A 23051-nucleotide genomic window follows, 5' to 3' on the forward strand; every position below is an offset into this window, starting at 1 on the left:
CTTAAATTTATATAGAGTCACATGTCACTTAACCATGGGGACATGTCCTTAGAAATGCATTGTTAGGTGAATTTGTTGCTGTATGAACATCATAGGGTGTATAAAACAAACACAGATATTGACATCCTACTATACACACTTAGGCTATGTAATATGGCCCATTGCTCCTAAGCTACAAACCTGTGCAGCACTTAAACTATCCTGAATACTGTAGGCAGTTGTAACACAATGGTAAGTATTTATTTGTGTATCTAAATGTATCTAAACATAGAAAAGATACAGTAAAAATATGGGACCCCTGTTACCTATGCAGTCCATCATGTACTGAAATGTCATTAAGTGATGTATGACTATATTGGAAAATCAACACCTCCCTGCCTGAAGCTGTCCAACAATCACCTGCAACTGCTAACACTCTTGTCATGCTTGGCATCTTGCAAGCCATTTATGTATGTCCTCTCATTTATTGCTCTTAACTATTCCACAAGTCACAAGCAGGCCAGGAATTGTGATGCTGCCATATGGCTCATAAAAGGGCACATCTAACCTCCTTCAATCCTCTAATGAGGCAAATGTTGTTGTCCCTGTTGTTGTCCCCGTTTGGCAGGTGAGGAAACTGAGGCTCTGGAGTTTGTGCAACTTTCCCAACGCAGTTGGAAAGTGGCAGAACTGGGATTTGCCATGGCAAATACAGCTCCGCACTCGAGGTCATACTCCCTCACTACTGTGTTCTTTCCACCCACTTACCTTCCCTGTCAATGCCATTGCCCATTTTCTAGCAACTGGGGACCAACTGCTGGACCCACATCCTCTTTCACTGCTTACACCCACCATCATGGGATTAAAAGGATCTTCCACACAACTGTTCTGGGCTTCCTTTAAAAGCTGACCGGGTTGTTTGCTCTATGCATGCGGTGTTTCACTCCGTCATTCCCACTTTCCTCTCTTCAAGTCCAGGTGACTCTCTCCGATCACATCTCTCTATGTCACCACCAGTGTTTCTCATATTTCAGTGTGCAGGAAGATGTCTGTTTCCTTATGGATATTTACTCAAAATATACATTAACAAGACCTAGTCCCAGGTGTTTGGATTCAGTGGATCCAGGGAGAGTTCTGGGGGCTCACTTTTAACAATAAATTCAGATAACTCACGTAGCTGTGGTGTCTTTGGTTTATGGTCCATACTTTGAGAATCACTGCTTTATATAATATCCCTTCTCCATTTCATTTGTTAATATTCACTCAAGTCAACGCTTGTTTGGTTACAAGGAAGGGAAACTCTCTTAGGGCGGTTCAAATATGAAGGGAATTTACCAAAAAGAAGGGGAAGATAGAATCATAAAAAGGAAGACAGCCAGGCCACTTGAGAGCTGGACGATTGTCAAAGAGCTATTCTATTTTTCTCCCTTGAAGGCTCCATGGAATTTTGTCTCCTTCATTCGTTAGGGGACGCCTGGCAGTAGACTTGCTCCGTCTCATTTCTGCAGACCAGCTCTGTCCTGCTTGCCCATGGCTGTAGCTTGAGAAGCCTGAAGTGAGCTCTTAAACTCACTAACTAAAATCACTATTATTTCTTACTTACATATATCAAATGAGAATCTGACTGCCTCAGCTTAACAGTATACAGAGCATTTGCCATTGATCAAAGGGCCATCCTGGTGCCATGCTGATTCCTACAGTATCACCACTGTTGACAAAAATCTCCTTAAGATTTTATTTATTCTGTATGTTCTTAGCTTAACTGCTTCCAGTTCTCTGCAGCTGTTCGCTACAAAATCTGGGGCACTGTCCAAGTGGAAGAGAATCCCACAATGTAAAAGGCCTTCAAGAAAGTAACACAAAGAGCTGGAGGGAACAGTGATACCCTAAGGACATAAATATCGTAAGAACCTAGCATTACAATTCAATATTACTGTTCAATTTTGTCCTCATATTTTAGTTTACCCATCTAAAAGATTTGGCCCATGTGATACGTGATCTCCCTCCATATTCTTTTTGTTGTTGTTTCTTTTCTACCCCAGCTAATGTTATTTCTATTCAACTGGCTGAGTTAAATTCAGTATCCATTGATCGGCAGATGGAATAATGTGCTGGAAAGTAAAATTTCAACCAAAGACAGATTTCCTAAGATGTCATTGTGAAGAAGAATTTTAAGCGCAAGGAGACAAGGTAGCATGGTAACATACGTACACAAGTTAATTTTAAAAGAAATCACCTCATAGCCAAGTAAGTGTCCATTGCTCAACTTCCACGGAATGGTGTTCCATGAAACTTCGATTTCTGAGGAAGACAGGCTATTTGCAGAGACTCGAGAGGGGGCCACTGTAGGCTCTGTTTGGAAACAGAAATTGAAGCATAGTGATAATTTTGGCAGTTAACTTCAAAAAGTCTATTAAAATTCTTATTTTTTTATAAAAGCATTTTAACATATTTGAAAATTTTATAGAATATTAGAAAACATGCAACATGTCTTGAAAATATATGCAATGGTCCATTTCCACTACCTAGGAAGAGATGGCAAATCAGCCACAGGCTTTTTCTTGCTAAGTAGCTGTGGCAACCTGTACTTTCTTCCCCGTACTTCTTTGTTGGTATCTTCCTTTTCTTCCCTTTGTTCTCTTTGTTCCCTCCACCTTGTCTTTATTTCCCTCCCCTCTGATTTACATATGCTGCTTGGAAACTCCTATGCCCATAAACACTGCTTATTTTTTGTTTTGCCAAACAAAGGTCAAAGTTAAGTAAAGTCTGTTTTCTCAGTAAGTATGGAGTGAGTGCCTTCTTCAGTCTAATCACACAGAAGGGACACACTCAAAGGAGATGGGTGGCCCGCTCTTCTCAAGGAGCAGATAGACATGCACGTGGTTTGCACAGTAAGATCCCCTCTGTAGGGAACACTCTTGGGGTTCAAAGTGATTCTCCCCTCTCAGAACACAGCTCTGAGCAGGAACCTCCCCATGTCCAATATCCATGTCTGTGTTAAATGATCCTGCTCCCTGGCCATGGCTGATTGATGCTGAGATCGATTCCTGGTCTGAGGATGGGCCTATTAGATTTTCTCTCCTGAGAATTTGAAACTTGGTTTGGAGAGACGAGGAGTACTTGGGGCCAATCAATCTGGGGCAGGTGCTCTGCAGCAGAGGACCATTTTCGGAGGCCCTGGAGCTTCTCTGATTAAGGTTCTCCATGATGTTTGCTATTTAACCCTCTCCTTGATTGAACGAGATATCCTAATATATTCCCAATAAATCTTTTGTTTTTTTTTTCTTACGATAGCTGAACCTGTTTCTGGTGTTTGAACAGAAAGACTTTTAACTAATTCGCCAGTAGGGGAAAGAATGGTAACAAGAGAAGGAAAGTGAAGGAGCTGAGAATGGGTAGAAGGCCATGGCTGTCTCTCTCTTCCAGCTGCCAGCCCCCAGGTCCTGGATGCATGGGGCAGTGTCTGAAAACTCCCTGGGCAATGTCATCTCTTCCCAGCCCCCAACCTGCTCCTGTAATCCCTGAAAGCTGTCAGAATGGGGTGTGTCGATGAATTTAAGACTATTTCTTTTGCAAGGACTTTTACAATATCTGTGATTTTCATTCCTCTTAGAACTCAAGGGAAAATGATAAGACAATAAAGGTGGTGATCTTAAGAAAAATTGACTGTACTTATTTTTAGGGATGACAACTGTTGAGCACTTTTTGCAATTTATTGTCAGGTCTGGAGGGTGAGGGGCACAAACGATATTACATTTAATGAGCTCAGAGTGGGTAAAAGTGCAAAGACCCTTGGTTAAAATACTGGTTCTACCACATACTATTAGGGTTTGGGCATATTTATTAATCTATTTCTCAAAGTTCCCTTCTTATCATTTGTAAATGGGAAATAATAACAGTACCTCTACTTTATTTGTCATTTGAAAATTCAAATTAGGTAATGTCTGGCAGATGGTAAGCATTCAATACATGTTAGCTCCTGCCATTTTTAATAGTGAGAACTACATGCAACAGCCAATATTCAGTTGTCAATGATCTAAAAAAACAACAATTTAGTATGATTCTCCTAACTTCATTATTTTTTTCTAAAATGATCTTAAGAAACCATGTATGCATTTCAATATCTGGGGCAGGTACAAAGGAAAGGCAGAGGGATGGAATAGGACCAGAGTGAAGCATGTATAATCTACGCCAGTTGGAATTCATTCCACATCTAGAATGTTATACTTCTGGTCCTCACTGTCCATTTGCTAACGTTCTTTCTTAGGTCATAGGAACCACCGCAAAACTTCGGACTAGGGTAACTCCAAGGGAGCATATTATTTTTACCCCCCAGGGAAGGTTGTGCTGTTCTCTGCTTTACAAACTGGAACACAGGATGTATTCTGCATAAACAGGTTTTTAACTAATCATTACATCCTCTAAGTATCCATTAAGTCTTTTTTTATTGCCCCAAATTTAAGGGTTACAAGTGGTTTTTGTTACACGGATGAATTGTACCATGCTGAAGTCAGGGCTTTACCCGTCACCAGAACAGTGTACATTGTACTTGACAGGTAGACTTGTATCTCTCAGCCCTTCTCCTACCCTCCCCCTTCTTAGTTTTTGATGCCCATTATACCCCTTTATGACCATATATATCTTTTGTTTAGTTCCCACTTATAAGTGAAAACATGTGATGTTTGTTTTTCCATTCCTGAGATACTTCATTTAGGATAATGGTCTCCACTTCCATCCAAGTTGCTGCAAAAGACATTATTTCATCCCCTTTTATGGCTGAGTAATAATCTGTGGTGTATATATACCACATTTTCTTTATCCACTCATCAATTGATGGGCACTTATGTTGGTGCCACATCTTTGCAATTATGAATTGTGCTGAGATAAACATTCATGCACAGGTGCCTTTTTAATAAAATAACTTCTTTTCCTCTGGGAAAGTACCCAGCAGTGGGGTTGCTGGATATAATGGCAGGTCTATTTTTGGGGGAACATAAACTAGTACTACTGCTATGGAAACTATTAGGCCTTATGCTTCAAGTCAGTTATGGGTGGTCTTTATGACCTGAACTGGGAATAGAACCATAACTTTGGTCATTGTTCTTTTGGAAAAATATATCTAAAGTCACAAAGAACTTGCAAATTGTTTTTCTGGAAATTTCTGGAACTTCCAAACCAAATGGTTTATTAGGATGGAACTGATACATAATCATGTTTTCCGTACCTTCTTCTGCAGAGAACACTGTTGTCACTGGGCTAAACGGTCCTTCACCTTTGTTGTTGTAAACACCCACTTTGACTTCGTATGGTGAAAATGGCATGATGCTTTCGTTCCTAAAGACATATCTTGGGGTATCGGGGGATGTCACCACTGTCTGGATCCAGGTGGTGACCCCAAGAGGGCGGAAAGCAACAACGTACCCAAAACCTTCACCATTCTGTAGTTCTTCAGGGACTGGCTATAAAGAAAAGACATACTGAATCACCCTTCCATTCGAGTGCAAGGCAGAAATGAATGGAGCTATAATCCACACTCATTTATAAAAATCATCAAATAATAATTGATATCGTATTAAGAAGTTGAATAAAAAAAAAAGAGAAAAACATTGATGGGAGAGTCACGTCAGCTGCTTTTAAACTGACAGAGGCACCTTTCATAGCTATCCAGGTAATGGACTGTAATTTTCCATGTTTATTCAGATAGTCTTAGCATCTTATGGCCCAAGTCTGGGTTTATAATTACAAGACATACTTGCAGTGGAATATATCTGATCTCTTAAATCAAATAAAAATGATCTAACACTTAATGTTGACTTTATGGAAAGAAACACTGATGTAATAAGATTAAGTACAAAGGAGTAAAACTAGAAAGAAGAGAATTAAATACTAATTTCTTAATTAGTTAAACAAGCTGTACTTGAGTCATGTTAAAAATTTTTGTTGATACTCCATCACAATCTCTTGATGTTTCATTTTTTTCATCCACATCTTCAAATAATACTATCATTCTGGTACCTACTGACTTTAAACCTGTTAACTAAACTTTGTAAAATTTGTGAAATCATGACATAAAGCGAGGGCTGAGAGAATGGCCAGGAAAGACACTGAGAAGCAGGCGCCTGCTGGGGTAAGTGGGTCACCTGTTGGGTGGTGCGGGGCTGCTCACAGATCCGTGAGGGAAGCTCGAGAGGAAGCAGCCTGGACATGACTCTCGTCCCTGTGTTTGCCAGCCAGGTGACCCTGAGCAATTATGTATTATCTCTGAGCCAATAAAATGCCGCAGGCATGAAATGAGGAAAATATATGGTCAATGCTAGGAGCAATGGTTGGCACACAGAGGAGGCATCAAAAATACTGGGGCTACAAGTGCAACCACTACCACCAGCACCAGCAGCACCAGCACCGCCCAGGAGGCCGTGAAGATCGTGGGGATAGCAACAATCTGGCAGGGCAGGCGCTGCCCAAACACTTACATCCCAGGTTATCACGAGCTCAGACCGGCTTCCACCTCCTCCATTGACTTCGGAAGGCGGCACTTCTGGAACTGCGTGGGCCAGGAAACAGAGACGAAACCATATGTGCGTTTAGTAATACTTATCTGAAAGAAGACTCAACGATGCTTATTTATTTATTTTTTTTGCTTTCTGAAAGAGAAGGCTTTATTTTCACAAGTATTTTTCTCCAGCTTGTATCTTTTTTTTTTCCCATTCACATTATTTTTTATTTTTTTTTTATTTTGGCATATTATGGGGGTACAGATTTTAAGGTTTCAATAAATGCCCTTTCCTCCTCCCCACAAGTCTGAGTTTCCAGCATTTTAATACTTAAAATAATTTCACCCTTGACACATTATATATCCATATATATGTGTTTATGTGTGTATATATACACATACATGTTACATACGTGTATATACATCTTTGATGAGATCATGAAGCAATTTATATTTTTGCATGAAATTCTGAAAGATTCAAAATCTCTCCAACACAAAAATGTGTCCCATTTGGAAGATACTTTGCAAAAAGTATGCAAGTCAGTAAAACAAGGAAAGGTGACTCACCAGGAGGGATGATGAGAAATCAATCTAGCATGAACATTTAACTTGCGACTATTTCAAGTAAAGATATAATTCTCAGAACAACATTGCTTTATATAAGAATGACCCAGACTTGAACCCTTGAATCTCGTTATGAGGGAATCTATAGAAATCTCTCGTGGGCATCAGGGTTCTCATGTACACTGGGAACTTTAGGAATAGTAAACTCTATGACATGAGTAGAATATAAGTTTCAGGAAGGTGAGTCTTTGTTGTGTTCACAGCTGGACTTGCAATCTCTAGAAGGCTCTGAGCACGTGGTAGACACTCCCTACATGCATGTGGTGTGAACAAATGACCAGAACACCAGGACAGGCTCAGCTCCCCTACGTCCCATGTCACCTAGCACAAACATCATGTGCATTGTCCTGAGTAAAACAGCATCATTAAAATTAATGAAACACATTCTATGACTTCTATCTTAGCTTAGTTCCTAGAGTGATACACCAGCTCTATTTCAAACATCATTTCAGTTAATATTAACTAATATTACAGATTTTGAAAAGAGAAGTCCCTTTGTCTCTTCAGCTGTCTCTATAATGTGACGCTATGTACACTTTCTAATTCTGAGTTTTGATGTTAGGATATTTTTAGACTTATAAAAGAAGTCTAATGGTCTATATAATAATGGTTGCCTCATGTATAAATTCTTAACAATGATTCTCTCTTAATTTAACACTTGAGGGGACAAAATATACCTATTCATCACTTGCTTAGGCTCATTCACTGAGCATGGTGGCAGAATGAGATTTCCTAGCTGCACAACTCCCAAATGTCATTATCCTACCAATTTGTCAATGCTTGTTATAAATGAAAACAGCACTTCCCCTGTTAACAGGGTAACTATGTCAGATAGTAATTATAACCTTAAGTGACAAAAACATATTCACTCAACATGCACTAATGATCGTTTACGATGAACTGAACTCTTGGAAATGTCACCCTATATCAGAATCACTTAACACATGTTTCTCTTGACAAATGCCATATGGCCAGTCCTGCCATTAGAAAGGTCAGATAATTGAAACAATGGCTTATTATTATTTTTTAAAAACTTAACTTTGTTATTATGCTAATAGAATAAAATGTGGACCTTCAGGGAAATCTTATGGTTGGAAAAGTAAACAAACGGACAGGGATCCTTCCAGAGATACATTTATTGAAGAAGCATTATGGGCTATTCAAGCAAAGTTTTAGCACACTGAAGGTGAAAATCAAGAAGGAAAGAGGAAATATAATTGATTCTAGAGAACAGAAAGCCCATCTTTCATTCATTTTGCATTCTGGGACTGTGTGCAAAGGGAGGAACAAGGACACTTTCGATCTTTGCCCCGTTTATAAAACAAGTTACTAATATTTGACAGATGAACTTAGCCAACTTGGCTGTTGGCTAAGTTTTCTCAATAATCCTTTTCCTTTTGTGTTCCTAAACATACTACCAAAATGCCATTTATTCTCATGTGTTTAAAGAGAAGGTTTCTATGCCTCTTTCTGGCTAAGAATTCTAATAAGCGATGTCCAGTAATCAGGGTGGACCGCAAGGGCTGAGTCTTTACTATGTCACCGTGACAACGCATCATTGAGGCTCAGCACCTGCTGGCCTGGAGCTCAGAGTCAGGGGAAAGGAAAATACACACCCGGGGACATCTATTAACCCATTACTCAGAAAACAAAAACACTAACCTGCCTCTTCAGTTCTTACTTTTTCTGAGGGTAAACTGGGTTCTCCACCTCCAATTTTGTTACTGGCTACAACCCGGAATTCGTATTCCACCCATGGGTTTAACTCGACCACAGTGGCTGTGTACGTTTTCCCGCCGATGACCTCGGGCACTGCCAAGGAATGTTTCAGAGAGGTAAGAGTCTGCACGCCGTAGCACTGACCTGAAATCCATGTACATCTTCCTCTTCCCCCTTTACCTGTTGTGACGGTTTGCCAGCCCACGGAGAAGGGTGTCCTCGCCTGGATAGAATATGACAGAACTGGGCTATGGTTGTCTGTACCTTCTTTCCAAGAGAGTTGGGCTGTTGTATCTGTAATTTCGTCTACCTTCACATTTTCTGGTGGCCCAGGTGAACCTAAGCAAGGCACAAATGCAAGCAGTGCATAGCACTTTCATAAATGTCATCCTCTTCTACCAAAGGGAAGAGAACATCACGTGACCCCTTCAATACCTCCAGCTGATCCCAATTTCAAAAGCACTTAGGAAAAAAGGCCATTTACCTTTCAAAACCCTTCCCTCCTCCACCCCCCCCACACACATACCTTTCTGTTATATGATGTTAAATCTGGATGTGATGCAGTAATTCCCAAACCATAATACTACTCCCTGATTGCAGATGACACCTGCTTTTTGAGGCCTCTGTTCAGCAGGATTTCCGTACCTTTCCAAATTCAGTGTCCTTTACTTTTGGTGTGATGCCTTTCCACGGGCACACCTCTGTGTTTCCCAATCTGTTAGCTAGAGGTGTTTTATTCTATGAAGCATTCTGGTCATTTTTCAGCCCAGTAACAAATCAGCACTCTGGACAGTAGCTCAGGTTGGCAAATTTCCCCAGACATTCCAAATAAACCAGATTCTTTTGGAAGCAGGCACACAAATGCGCGGTATTGTCTCTCGTATCGAATACAATCGCGGAATTAATGGCATGCTCAAAAACACATCAGCCTGGCAGCAGCTGTGGCATGCCAATTACAGTGAGAGCTATTTGAAGGGCAGAGCTGAGATTTTGATTTCTTTGAATTAGCACCTATCCTTCTTGTCGTAGTCTCTGTTCTGGGGTGGGGGGTCAAACCAATATTATAACTCCTATGCTCATGTGCTATCTCATCATGGTTTTTCATCCGGTGCAGAATGCTCAGTTAAGATGTGAAGTTAAAAACACACGGGAAGGCACTAATGTTTACCTCTTACTATGAGGTCGGCAGCAGATGAAACACTGTCCACTGCAGTTTGCACCATACAAACGTATTTCCCACTGTGTTTCAGCTGAATGTTTCTGATCATTAAATCGCCAGATGAACTCTGTTGGAAAAAACAGGTAATGGACAAACTGTTATTTTAAAAGCACAAAGAATCTTGAAGGCTATGGCCAACAACAACATTGCGATGAAATCCGTATTCAGAGAGAAAAAAGACAACAAGGTGGTACAAGACAGAAGACTGCTACAATAGAATGTATGGAAATAAAAACCAGTTAAAAACCATACATGACTGCAGACAAAGATTTCTGTAGACAAATAAACAACAAGCTTCCCCCCTGGGCATTTATGGTTTTAGAAATAAATAAGAGCAGAGATTATAGTCTCAGAGTCTATTCACTTCCACCAGGGTGACACTTTTTTTTTTTTATATCCACTGCTCAGCACCAGTTCAACTCTTTTCTCTGGTTCCAACCCCTTTGCAATTATCTGCCTGAGAAGAAGAGGGAAGCATGTAGGTATACAGTGGGAGATGAATGCAGCACCACAAGGGGATTGCCACAGTTGAAACACTTTATTGAACACACCGGAGCTTAAAAAGCCTAAAGCCGTTTAATTCCTTGGCTACAAAATTTTGGGACAGTCAGTATGAACCCCTCGATGGAAAGAAATTAAAATAGTTTAAATCTTAAAAATAACAACAGCTGTCCATAAGGACATTTGCTGGGATTTCCTAAGAGCCAATTGACAGAGCAAACGCATTTCCAAAAGCTCAACATTAAATGGACCTCATTTTAAAAGAATGTAAAATCATGTTCATAAAATGACTAACTGCAGACCAGTTTCATACATTAGTATAAATAGGGCTTGAAATAAACTGATTTGGAAAGCAAAGCCCTTTGAAAATGATCACCATGTTCACAGCTAAACTGGTACAGAGGAAGAAACAGAACATGTTTATCTTATTAATTAAAAGGATTATTTTACTATGGGTTTTCCTAGTATTTGCCCAAAGATGCACTCTACTATCCTGTTTTTTAGGTTAATTTCCTAAAATCTTCTACAGGATAATTTTTTAAATATTTCTTCCCATCCTTAATGGGCTATACATGCTGTGTTGGTTGGATAGTATGGCTTTAGATGAAATTTCTTGAGTACTGAGAGAAGACAGATGTGAAGTGATTGATGGTTGTAATTAAATGATAATCCAAAAACTGTTAAGTTTGCATGTTTGACTTTCATCCAGTTCAACTTTTTTTTCCTTCCCGCCCTCGCTCGCTCACTCTCTTTCTCCTCAGGGCTATTTAGAAATTTATCCTCAGGACAAAACCTTTCAAGCTTGCTGACCTTTAGAAATTCGGGTTTTATGAGCTCCATATACTCCCAGGGGGTTGATTATCATTTCTATAGAAATCTCTTATTTTCAGTGAAGAGCTTTTACTATTAAATGCCATCAAGGCATTGGGGTGAGGCTGTTACTCTTCCCAACCTTTATTTGCTTATTTAGAAAGCAACTGGGTAAAAGAGAATTGCAACTGGGTTTTCTTTATGTCCTTAGACACCTGGATGTACCTTTTAGGCACACTGGCTGGCTCTGTTTCTTTAAGGAGTTAAGGAAGAGTTTGGTGTTGGGCTTGCTGCTTCTGTTCACTTTGGGCACTGGTGGGTGAAGAGAGAGAAATAACTTAGCTAGATATAAAAAACAAAACCATCTTCCTAAAGGAATGCAGTCAGGCTCACCATCAGGGGAAATATAACTTCTAATTATCCTTTTACACTACAGAGTAAAAACAGGAAGCTGTTAACTACAACATGTAGACAATGGAAAGCAACGATTTTTTTTTTTAGCACCAACATGGAGTTGAGTGTATGAATACATAAATCGAAACTGAAATTTAACAAAAATCAAGAGGGATCCTCTGCTAAATGTATGGCTCTCTCGATAAAATATATTTGTATTGTTCCTCTTCTTAGGATTTCTCTCCTACTCTATCTACTGCCTTTTAGTGGAGCACTCTATAGAGGCAACATTCATCTTAACAAAAACACATCCAGCGCATGGCCCTTGCTCTCTAGGATGTAAACCCAATTTAGGTTAATAAGGTGAAAAAGGTTATGTTTAAAAATTTAGAAAGTTTAATTAATAAAGGTTAAATTAATTCACATGGAACACATCATGTGTATATAACTCCGAAATGAAAGAGACAAGACATTTTCAAGAAGATGTGAAACTGGAACTCGTATTGCCGAAGGGAGTGTAGATCGGTACAAATACTCTGGAAAACTGTTTGTAAGTATCTACTAAGGCAGAATACATGCAGAAGCTATGACCCATCAATTTCATTCCTAAGTACACACCCTACAGGACTGTGTCTCTATGTCTACCAAAAGACATGTATAAGAATGTTCATAGCTATTATCCATAATAGCTAAAAAATGGAAACATCATAGTAACACAGATAAATAAGTAGTGTAATATTCATTTACTGAAATACTATTAGGCCATGAAAATGAATGAACTATAGCTATGTAGATCAACATGGCTGAGTCTAAAAAACAGGAAGGATATAAACCAGATGGAAAAGAATGCGTGATAGTAATCTATCCCATGAAAAGTCTAGATTGTGGTTACCTTTGGGAAGATGGTTTGTACTGGAGTGAGGTGCTATGAAGGCATTTGGGAGGTGGGTCATGTCCTATTTCTTGATTTCAGTGCTGGCCACTTGAGCATGCTCCTTCTGTAAAAACTCATTGGGCTATATCAGCTTATGATTTGCGAATTTCTTGCTAGAATGTAATGGCTATCAAAATGCAATTATGATTATATACAGTTATACCTCTAAATGCCTAGCTTTTAATAGGACCATAGGCAGAAGCAGTCAAATAGCATGACTGTAATTCCAAACTCCAATTTCTGTCACAGAAATTAAACATTTAATAATAATAACTTAAAGTGCTATTATCATATTCTATAATTTCTTATCAAGATATAACTGAGTATTCCAAAACATTAAAAAAATAGATTAAAAAGGGAAATAAATTCCAAGGGGAAGTTTCATTTATTTCATCTATATCAAACTAATTTCTTACCCCATCAATCTGTCACTGTCAGAGAATATAGGTAGTTATTGATTAACCGTGCTAAAGACAATGGGGAGAGAAATGTCAACAAAAAAATAAGCAAAATTAGTCAAAATGTGTTAAAATAGTACTTAATAGATTATTTCTCAGTGTGCTTATGAATAAAATTGAATCTAATATTTACACATAATTAGAAACATGTTTGTCATTCTTTAGAGTATAAAAATAATTCAAGCAAAACAACATAGAACACTAATAATCTTTGAATAAAAGAAGCTGATACTTTATTATCTGTTAAATTAGTTTGTTGGCCTTTGTATTATTTTGGTAAACTCTTCTTTTTCCTCCCTTTCCTCAAGCAGAATGGACCGGAACTGGGAAGGTGCGGTCACAGCTTTCTTTTCTTTTCTTCCTTTATCATTTCACTTAAAACTTCCCCCTTAGAGCCCAGCAGCGTTAGTTGCAGTTTTACAGAAAGCAGGTCCTTTTTTCTATACTGATGTCCACGGATTTACTCAGAAAAGGAACTTTGGCAGTGGAAGACGCCTATTCTAGCGTCTTACTCACAAAGGTGTTTTAGAAGTAGGAGACAATGTCCTAAGTCATATAAATTTTAGTGCCTTCTCAAAGGCACTATCTTTTAAAAGTAAGATCATCCATTCAAAAACCTATTTATAAAGCAACTACTGTACGTTAGTTGTTGGGAAGAATACAATGGTGAAGAAGAGAAAGGAAAAATGAGTCCTTACGTTTGTGGAGCGAATAGTCGAAAGGTGGGCATTAATCACAGGACTACACAGATCAATGTAGAATTACAATGTAATGCAAGCTCAAAGTATGTAGAGGAATCTACAACTTTCTAGGATTTCAGTGAACTGATAGTGGACAGATGTTTTTTTTTTTTTTTTTTTTTTTTTTTTTTTTTATTTATTTATTTATTTATTTTTTTTTTTGAGACAGAGTCTCGCTTTGTTGCCCAGGCTAGAGTGAGTGCCGTGGCGTCCTAGCTCACAGCAACCTCAAACTCCTGTGCTCGAGTGATCCTTCTGCCTCAGCCTCCCGGGTAGCTGGGACTACAGGCATGCGCCACCATGCCCGGCTAATTTTATATATATATATCAGTTGGCCAATTAATTTCTTTCTATTTATAGTAGAGACGGGGTCTCGCTCTTGCTCAGGCTGGTTTTGAACTCCTGACCTTGAGCAATCCGCCCGCCTCGGCCTCCCAAGAGCTAGGATTACAGGCGTGAGCCACAGCGCCCGGCCTGATAGTGGACAGATGTTTGAGCTAAGATTTTCAATGTAAGTAGAAGTTATCCAGGAAAAGAGGGTAAGACAAAAATGACCGACACCAGGACACGTGTACACATGCACAGGCCTAAGGCAAGGAGAACACAGTCTATTTGGGAAACTCAAGAAGGAGACGGCTGCTGAATTTTTTTTTTTTTCTGTAAGTATTTTATTTATCACTGAAGAAAAAACACAGCAGCAAGTCCTATGTTGGCTTCAATGAGACCAAATAGTTAATCTTTAACATAGCTACTACGCTCCAAAATTGAAGTCAACACAGTCATTACTACAAATTACTTGTTGAAAGAATCTATCCTGAAGAGAAAATTAGGAAAGAGAATTTAAACAATTCCTCTGAACCACACATTTATAAATATTGTCATATTTAAAATGCTTGAAAGGCATGAATTCTCCATTAATGGAAAAGCAGTTTGCTATTGGCAACAGAAAAAAGTGATAGTTTACCAATGGGCTTGGCGTGGGATGACAGCAATGTCAGCAGTACACTCACTCCACAAATTGATCATCTGTCCTCAGAAAATGAAAAGTTCACTTCACCTGACTTTAAGTTCATATTTACCTCTTAACGAGAGTAAAACTTTCATTTTTTTTGTATTTTTACAATATCTACGCTTCGCTAGAATTACTTTATTATTCAATTCTTTTTTTTTTCATCTAATCATATAGATTTCTCCTAGAAAAAAACAAATAGCGTTTTCAGAACAAGTTACAGGTATTAAAAGTAAATGGATTTATAAGCCAACTCATCTTTGAAAATAAACGCTAAGGGAAAATCCAGGATGTATGAAGTGAAAGAGAAGAGGATCTTATTAACTTTTTCCTTATATTTTCTTAAGTAATGACACTAATGGAACTTTTGATGCCATTTTAAAACTAGTCTGCACTGAAAGGAAAACACGACACGATGCAATAACCAATGCCGGGTAAAAATAAATAAGCAGGTGGATCATCACTAATTATAAGTAGACCGAAAGGACACGGTGGTATCTACCATACGCTAAAAATCAAGGTATAAAATAAAATTGGGAATTAGGGGAGCCTTGTGAACATTGCAAATGCACTGTGACCTTTCAGTCTAAAGACATGATCAGCAAAAACTAATTCCCTAGTAAGATTTTCAATGTAAATACCGCTGCTGGTCTGCCAAGAGGCATAACTTTCCAGATTAAGAAAAAAACCCAAAAAGATACATTTTGACGGCTATTTGGAACCAAGGTTGAATAGACGGTCCTCCTCCTTTTTATCGCTTTATACAGCCTGTTATTGCAGAACTTCCAATATTAATCATTCATCCCTCCGCTGGGTTGCCTTTCAAACCCTGACTGACGCTGCATGTAAAATCACATGCAGGTGCCTCGAAATCAGTCGAACCTGTAGGCTCCTTCTGGAACTTGGCTGGTGTTTTCCTCTGTCAAGGTCCCTGAAGGAACTGGTGGTAGCAAGACTCGCCATGACATTTATGATCAAGCAAAATTAAACCTTGCCCCCACGAACACCAAATGGCTGCTTCAAGATCATCTTCTTTATAAATGCCCTCTGCACAGCCAACGAACAGAAAGAATTGGCAGCCGCTGAAACGTGAAAACAGGCACTAATGCTGTAAACAGTTCTAATTTTTCTGACTGATTAACAATTCCAGCTGTCACTGGGCTGTCTGAACAGGTGATATTTAAGACAGGTAAGATGCAATCTGTTAATATCAAAATTCGCTCAGCTTACTTTGGGTACCAACAGACTGGAATAATTGTTCCATTACGGGATTCCGAGTCCCAGCTTGCTCCATTCATGAGTGTTTCAAAAGAGTGACACATTAAAGATCACAAAAACTTGGCTGAAGGCACTTCATGCATATTTTAGGTTGTGTCAAATGCCCCAGTTGCCTCAAAGGTGTTGACTTTTTTATTTCAACATCAAGTTCATATTAACAATGAGGGAATTTCTTTCTTTCTTTCTTTCTTTCTTTCTTTCTTTCTTTCTTTCTTTCTTTCTTTCTTTCTTTCTTTCTTTCTTTCTTTCTTTCTTTCTCTCTTTCTCTCTTTCTCTCTTTCTCTCTTTCTCTCTTTCTCTCTTTCTCTCTTTCTCTCTTTCTCTCTTTCTCTCTTTCTCTCTTTCTCTCTCTCTCTCTCTCTCTCTCTCTCTCTCTCTCTCTCTCTCTCTCTTTCTTTCTTTCTTTCTTGGCAGTGTGGTGTGTTGATGAAGTATCTCACCCAGACTTAGGGAGCTCAGGATGCCTAGTTTTTGCTGTCCCAGAAATCTCATCCCAGTGTTTACTATACTTCAGTCCTTAGAGTCACAGCTCACCATTTTTTTATTTTTTTGCCATATCCTAGTACCGAATGCTCCAATGCTTAATTTTTTCTTAAGCTGATTAACTTTCTTCAACTTAATATGGAAATTGATATGGAAAATGTGTATTTTTATATGAAACGGGCCCTAAATGAAAATGGGCTCACTGAAACAACAGTTACCTGCCAAAAATTCATGCAAGTGAATATAAAATAATATAAATAGACACTGTCCAGATAATGTAAATGAACCCAAACTAGACATTGTCAAAGTCTCTGAGCCTCAGACTTTTGCTTTGTTAAATTAAAAACAGAGATTACAGAGGTTGAACTAGTTTGCAGTCCCATCAGTAGTGTAGGAGTGTTCCTATCTCTTTGCATCCATGCCAACATTTATTGTTTGGAGACTTTTTGATAAAAGGCCATTCTCACTGGAGACAAGTGATATCTCATTGCTGTTTTGATTTGCATTTCCCTGGTGGTTAGACATGTTGAGCATCTTTTCATATGTTTGTTGGCCATTATTCTGTTTACTTTTGAAAAATTTCTGTTCATGTCCTTTGCCCACTTTTTGGTAGGGTTGTTTGATTTTTCCTTGCTGATTTTCCTGAGTTCTAAATAAATTCTAGTTATCAGCCCTTTATCGGATGTGTAGCTTGCGACAATTTTCTCCCATTCTGTGGGTTGTCTGTTTGCTCTCGTGACAGTTTCTTTGGCTGTGCAGAAGCTTTTTAATTTGTTCAGGTTCCATTTATTTATTTTTGTCGCTGCTGTGATTGCCTTTGGGATCTTCTTCATAAATTCTTTGCCTAGGCCAATGACTAGAACAGTATTTCCAACGTATTCCTCTAGAATTCTAATAGTTTCACACCTAAGGTTCAGGTCTATTATCCAGTGTGAGTTGATTTTTGTGAGAGGTGAAGGGTGTGGGTCCTGTTTCAGTCTTCTACATGTGGCTATCCAGTTTTCCCAGCACCATTTATTGAATAAGGATTCTTTTCCCCAGTGTATTTTTTCTACATTATGTTATTTAATGCTGCCTGTTGAGTACATGGTCTATTTGAAAAACATTTTGCTATCCAGTTTGCTAAACCCATTAATTCTATGTTGGAAGCACTATAAATTCACCTAGGGAATCTTTAAACAAACAAACAAAATAAAAACACCAGAAATATTTACACCACATCCCAGAACAAATAAAAATCAAAATGGACTGGAAAGAGGAGACCCACCAGCTGATTCAAATGAGCACTTAAGGTCAAAAATCATTAAACCTCCTGGGATTCTTCATTGCTCATCTTCACTCCTCTCAGAAGGAATAAAAGGCTTAAGATAATTGCTCAGATCTCCCCTAACTCGAAAATTTTGCAATTAATAAATGAAGGAATTAATCATAACGTTATGCTGCATATTGCTGAGGTCATATGCTGACATTCCTATACAGATTTTCATTTTGGTCGGTGGGCACGAAAACTAGTATTTGTGAAACAGGTAGTATGGGCCAACATGAGGCTCAATTCCTTGACATGACATTGCTCATTGTAATTTGGTATGCTCATTGTAATTTTAAAAGCAACAGTCATTGAAATAAAGGTGATAAATTTGTATAGTTACACATGGAAACTTACTTTTAATCAACCTGAATCACTCTAAGATTACTCATGATTGATATGATAATTCTTGCATTGAATGAAAGTATGTTTACTTCTAGTTCCAATTACTACTGCTACATAAAAAAATTAGCCCCCCCCCAAACTTAGTGGATTAAAAAATGGTCATTTATTCTGCTTTAGGGATGTGTAAGTTGAGCAGGGATCAGTGAGGACTCATCTCTATTGCACATCTCATTAGCTGGGATGGGTTGTTTGTGGAATGGCAAGCTCGTTCACTTGACAAGCAAGCAGGTGTTGGCTATTGGCTGGGAATTCAGAATGACCTGTGGGGCCAGGGACCTTGGTTCCTCTTGAGATTGGCCTATCCCCTAGGCCAGGCCCAGTGGCTCACGCCTGTAATCCTAGCACTCTGGGAGGCTGAGGTGGGCGGATCGCTCAAGGTCAGGAGTTTGAGACCTATCCCCTGTCTGCTTGGGCTTCTTCAAACTATGGTGGCTGGATTCTAAGAGCAATTAGGCCCATGCAACAAGGTAGAAGTGAATGCATTTTTATGAGCTAGCTTTAGAAATCATACAGCATCATTCCTACTGTTCCTTATTGGTCAAGGCAGTCACAAAAGCCTAATAGGAGAGGTGTGGATTTCACTACTCAACGAGAAGGAGTGTCAAAATCATAGTGTAAGAAGAGCCTGTTGGATAAGGTGGGTTGTTGCATCCATCTTTGGAAAACACAATTTATCACAGCCCCCCAGATCCATTCTGTACTTGCCATACTACCTCTACCTTGGGCAAATAACCTACATGGACCAAAGAAAATGACTGATATGGACCAACCCTCCACCAATTTCTTGGGTTCCACTCATTAGGAGATCTGAGGGAGGAGGATAGTGAGTTTGGGATATTTATTTCCCAAGATTCACCCTTGTAGGTTGCTTTGAGCTGACTATGCCAAGAGCCTATAATAGGATTCTTTAAAAAAAAAAAAAAAAAAAAGCAAAATCCTGGACATCCTTCAGTTTATGTCAGTACTCTGTCTATGGACCAAAGAAAGAACTGTCAAGGGCTCAGAGAGAATAAGCTTATACCCTCTTCCAGAAGAGTTACTCCTAAAGAGATCATACTATTTTTATTAGAATCACAGACTGATGTATCCTGACAGCTTTCCTGATAGTTCAAAAATGCGGATTTCTCATCTCAAAGTCATATTGAAAAATATAAAGAAGGAAAGAGTAGGTTTGATATCAAATGTGACTATCAATAGACCTTTTTCCTAGCAAAGGGCCTGTTCCAAAATTTTAAAGTCAGTATAAGAAAAAAGGTTTATAAAATAAAAGTGTTTTCTGTAATAATAACTTATAAAAACCAACCTACAAAAAATTCCTGAGTCTCTGATCTGAGTCTAAAATGTTCAGTCACCCAAAATGAACCATTTCTTATTTATCTTCTCATTAGTGTTCAGATCCATTAAATGTTATAATTAAATATTATGCCTTGTAAAATAGAATGATTTTCTTCCTGAATTGGAGCATACCATCTAAGCCAGGATGAACAATTACAACTCAGTAAGGAGATAATAAGTAACCTGATTTAAAAATGGTCCAGTTACCCTGACTTCTGATTTCTAGTGGGCATGTTATGAACTTGGAAGTTGTCATTTTTCTCCTGACAATAAGCAAAAAGTGGAACAAACTGAAAAATCAAGAGCTGTTCTTAGATCTGGCCAAGAAATGAGGTCATAGGGAAAAGGGCTCCCCACAAATCAGAGAGAGACAGCTGGATACAGAGAATCTCAACTTGGACTGGAAGCCTCCCCAGGAATCAGTGGTTACCTAGGATGGAGGGAAAGGGTGGGGATTTTGGGGGTTATAGTTAAGGGACATGAGGTTTCTTTTTGAGGTAATGAAAATATTCTAAAATTGATTGAAGTGATGGAAGCACAGCTTTGTGAATATATTAAAAGCCATTGAATTTTACTTTAAATGGATGAATTGTATACTATGTGAATTATATCTCAATAAAGTCATTTAAAAAAATTTAAGCCAGCATGAGTAAAGATAAAACTATGATCAATAGATACCATTTTCCTCCTCACTTGGTGTGATTTATTTGCTTATTTATTGCATTATTGGATTTACCACTATTTTTTATTTCAGTCCTTTTTGCAAGATGTACCATGGGTACCATAGATGTACCCATGAACCATAGTTTCCATCTCCCTTTGCCAAACCAAACCAAAATTATAAGCTACATCTCTTTCCACCAGTGAGGCATTAGTCTTACTGTGCAGAGATGAGATTTTTTTTTTTTAATTTGCAAATGACAGATTCAGGTAAATATCTGTTATTGGAATTTATAATTTGGAGGATCAGAAGGAATTATAAGAAATATAAACTAAATTATTACTGATTCTCTTAAGACTTTCAGAGATTTTAAAAATATCTCTATATAACTATATTTGGATTTTCATATGCTGGTATATATACAAACATATTCACATGTACACAAACATACACATTGATAACTCTTTGGTGGATAGCTTATGTTTTTAAATTAGTGAGAGATGGGGTTATGTCCAATAGTGGAATCCCAGTATGTCTAAGATCAATAACAAATAACACATGCAAGGAATAAAAGCCTAATAATTTCCAAGTGATATAATTTTATTGAAGATTTGCGGGTAAACAACATGAAAGTCACAGCAAACCCTCCCTGAAATTTTCTTTAAATATCTGTATTTCTTCCAAAGTTTTTCTCTCAAAATCATATCCTCTCTAACATCCCACAATATTCTTCTGTAATCCTCTGTGTACATTTGTTCTAAAATCTTTTCATATCCTATGCTTGCATATTCCAAACTCTTAGAAAAAGAATACAGACTTGTTTATGTGAAAATGAAAAATTCTATTTTATGAATGATGTAATAAACAAAGTTAACAAAAAATGATCGTACTATTAGAAGATATTTCTAGTGAATCAAAAAAAGATATAATGAATATCTTGAATACCTAAGGGCCTTCTGTAAATCTAGGAAAAAAAAAATGTCCTGCATTCCAATAGTAGAAATGAGGAAAGGATATTAATTTTTATTTTGCAGAAGGTGAAGCTTATATTGTGAGATAAGAAATGACTAATATATACTGGGGATTTGCATGTAAACAAAAGAATCCCTGGTGTGTCCCAAAGAGAACTATGTTCAATAGACACATGAAAAAGATGAGATAAAAATCTGATATGTGCACATTACACACTATATACATTATCACTCTGTACCCCATAAATTTGTACAATTGTTACATGTTAATTAAAAATAAAATTAGAAAAAGAAAATCTGATACATGCAAAAGTAAATTGTATTACTTTTCCATACAAAAAAATCTGATCTGTTGTCTTGAAGCAGTTTCTATTTTTTTTTGAAATTACCTTTCAAGTGATTCTCTACCGCCAGATTTTTTTTTTCTACATTCACATTCTATATAGTAATCCATGAAACTGTGTGTTTTGTGAATTTCTCTATCTAGAAATAAAAAAAGTAATTTTTAACCTTGCTCTTCTCTGCAGAAGTAATCCTGCATTTCATCAGAATCAGTATTAGCCCTAAATTTTCTTAATTTGGAGGAGTCAGTTATAATTCTAAATCCTTCCTTGGTATCCAAATGAGTAACAAGCAAATGGAGAGATTTTCAATCTCATTAATCTGAGAAATGAGAAGCTGGCAATAATGAGGTATTGCTTATCAACTATTTGGCAAATATTAAAAAAAAATCAAGGCAAAAACCATGTGCAAAATGATATGGGAAAAAAGGAGCCCTTTACTACTACCGCTGATGGGAACACAAATTGATGCAGCTATCGTTGGGAACAATTTAGAGACAATTGTATCACTGTGGCTAGCAGTTGCAGTAATAACAGTATGTATCATCCTTATACGTTATAAATATCTCTTAATAAAGTATTAATACTTCAATTTTATGGGTGATGAAACTGGACAAAGACTAAGTATTTACCATCTTGCCAGGTTTTGTTCTCAGGAATATGTAAAGCCTTACAAAATAAATTGAAAAGATTTTTAACTTTTTATACTGCCATGTTTATATAGCATAGATTCAGGGGTCCTCAAACTTTTTAAACAGGGGGCCAGTTCACTGTTCCTCAGACCATTGGAGAGTGCACACTTTGGACCCAAGACAAGTCGGCTGCTAAGCAGGACAGGCAGTGGGGGCAAAAACACCCGCAGGCCAGATAAATGTGCTAGGTGGCCCGCATGTAGCCCGCAGGCCATAGTTTGAGGATGCCTGGCATAGAACATTTACCTGTTTCCTTAAAACTTGAAAAAAAACATTATCAGTAAAATTATCTAGCCCCAGAATCCTTTTATTTTGTGGTAGAAGGAGCAAAATGATTTATGTGTTTTCATAATAATGAATCTATGTAAGCGGATAATTTTAATTTCATTTTAAATTTTAAATTAATTCAATTTTAATTTTGATAATTTACATTTCCCTAGGAATTATTATCCTTGGAATTATTCCTTAGGAATTTCATATACATTACTTGAACATGGAATCCTCTGTGTTTGTACATGTTTTCTTATCTCTTTTATTATTTTCCTCATATCTAATTTTAGTATTTTTTCTTTATTTTTCATTGCTAAATTCCAGAGTATCTATTATTGCATTTTGACATATCAATTCCATTTGTTTTTCAGTCTTCTTTCTGTATATTTGCTTTGCTGTTTTTATTGCTCAAATGTGCAAGGGTGTGAAA

At 37.8% G+C, this 23051-nt stretch overlaps 1 protein-coding gene across 2 annotated transcripts in view; it reads right to left on the reverse strand.

Annotated features, from left to right (window-relative positions):
- Nucleotides 1–23051, reverse strand: part of CNTN3 (contactin 3) — a 304606-nt gene that overhangs the window by 24939 nt on the left and 256616 nt on the right. The window contains exons 14-19 of one of the 2 annotated variants that reach the window (XM_075998483.1): nt 9984–10101; nt 8996–9154; nt 8759–8908; nt 6453–6523; nt 5204–5438; nt 2216–2331 (exon numbers count right to left, since the gene is read on the reverse strand). In XM_075998483.1, the coding sequence (XP_075854598.1) occupies nt 2216–2331; nt 5204–5438; nt 6453–6523; nt 8759–8908; nt 8996–9154; nt 9984–10101 (849 nt within the window). Of the gene's footprint in view, nt 1–2215; nt 2332–5203; nt 5439–6452; nt 6524–8758; nt 9155–9983; nt 10102–23051 lie in introns of both variants that reach the window. The other variant, XM_075998482.1, reaches the window with a different exon arrangement.

The sequence above is a fragment of the Microcebus murinus genome, chromosome 28 (assembly GCF_040939455.1).
Source record: "Microcebus murinus isolate Inina chromosome 28, M.murinus_Inina_mat1.0, whole genome shotgun sequence".
In the NCBI taxonomy this organism is placed as follows: Eukaryota; Metazoa; Chordata; class Mammalia; order Primates; family Cheirogaleidae; genus Microcebus; species Microcebus murinus.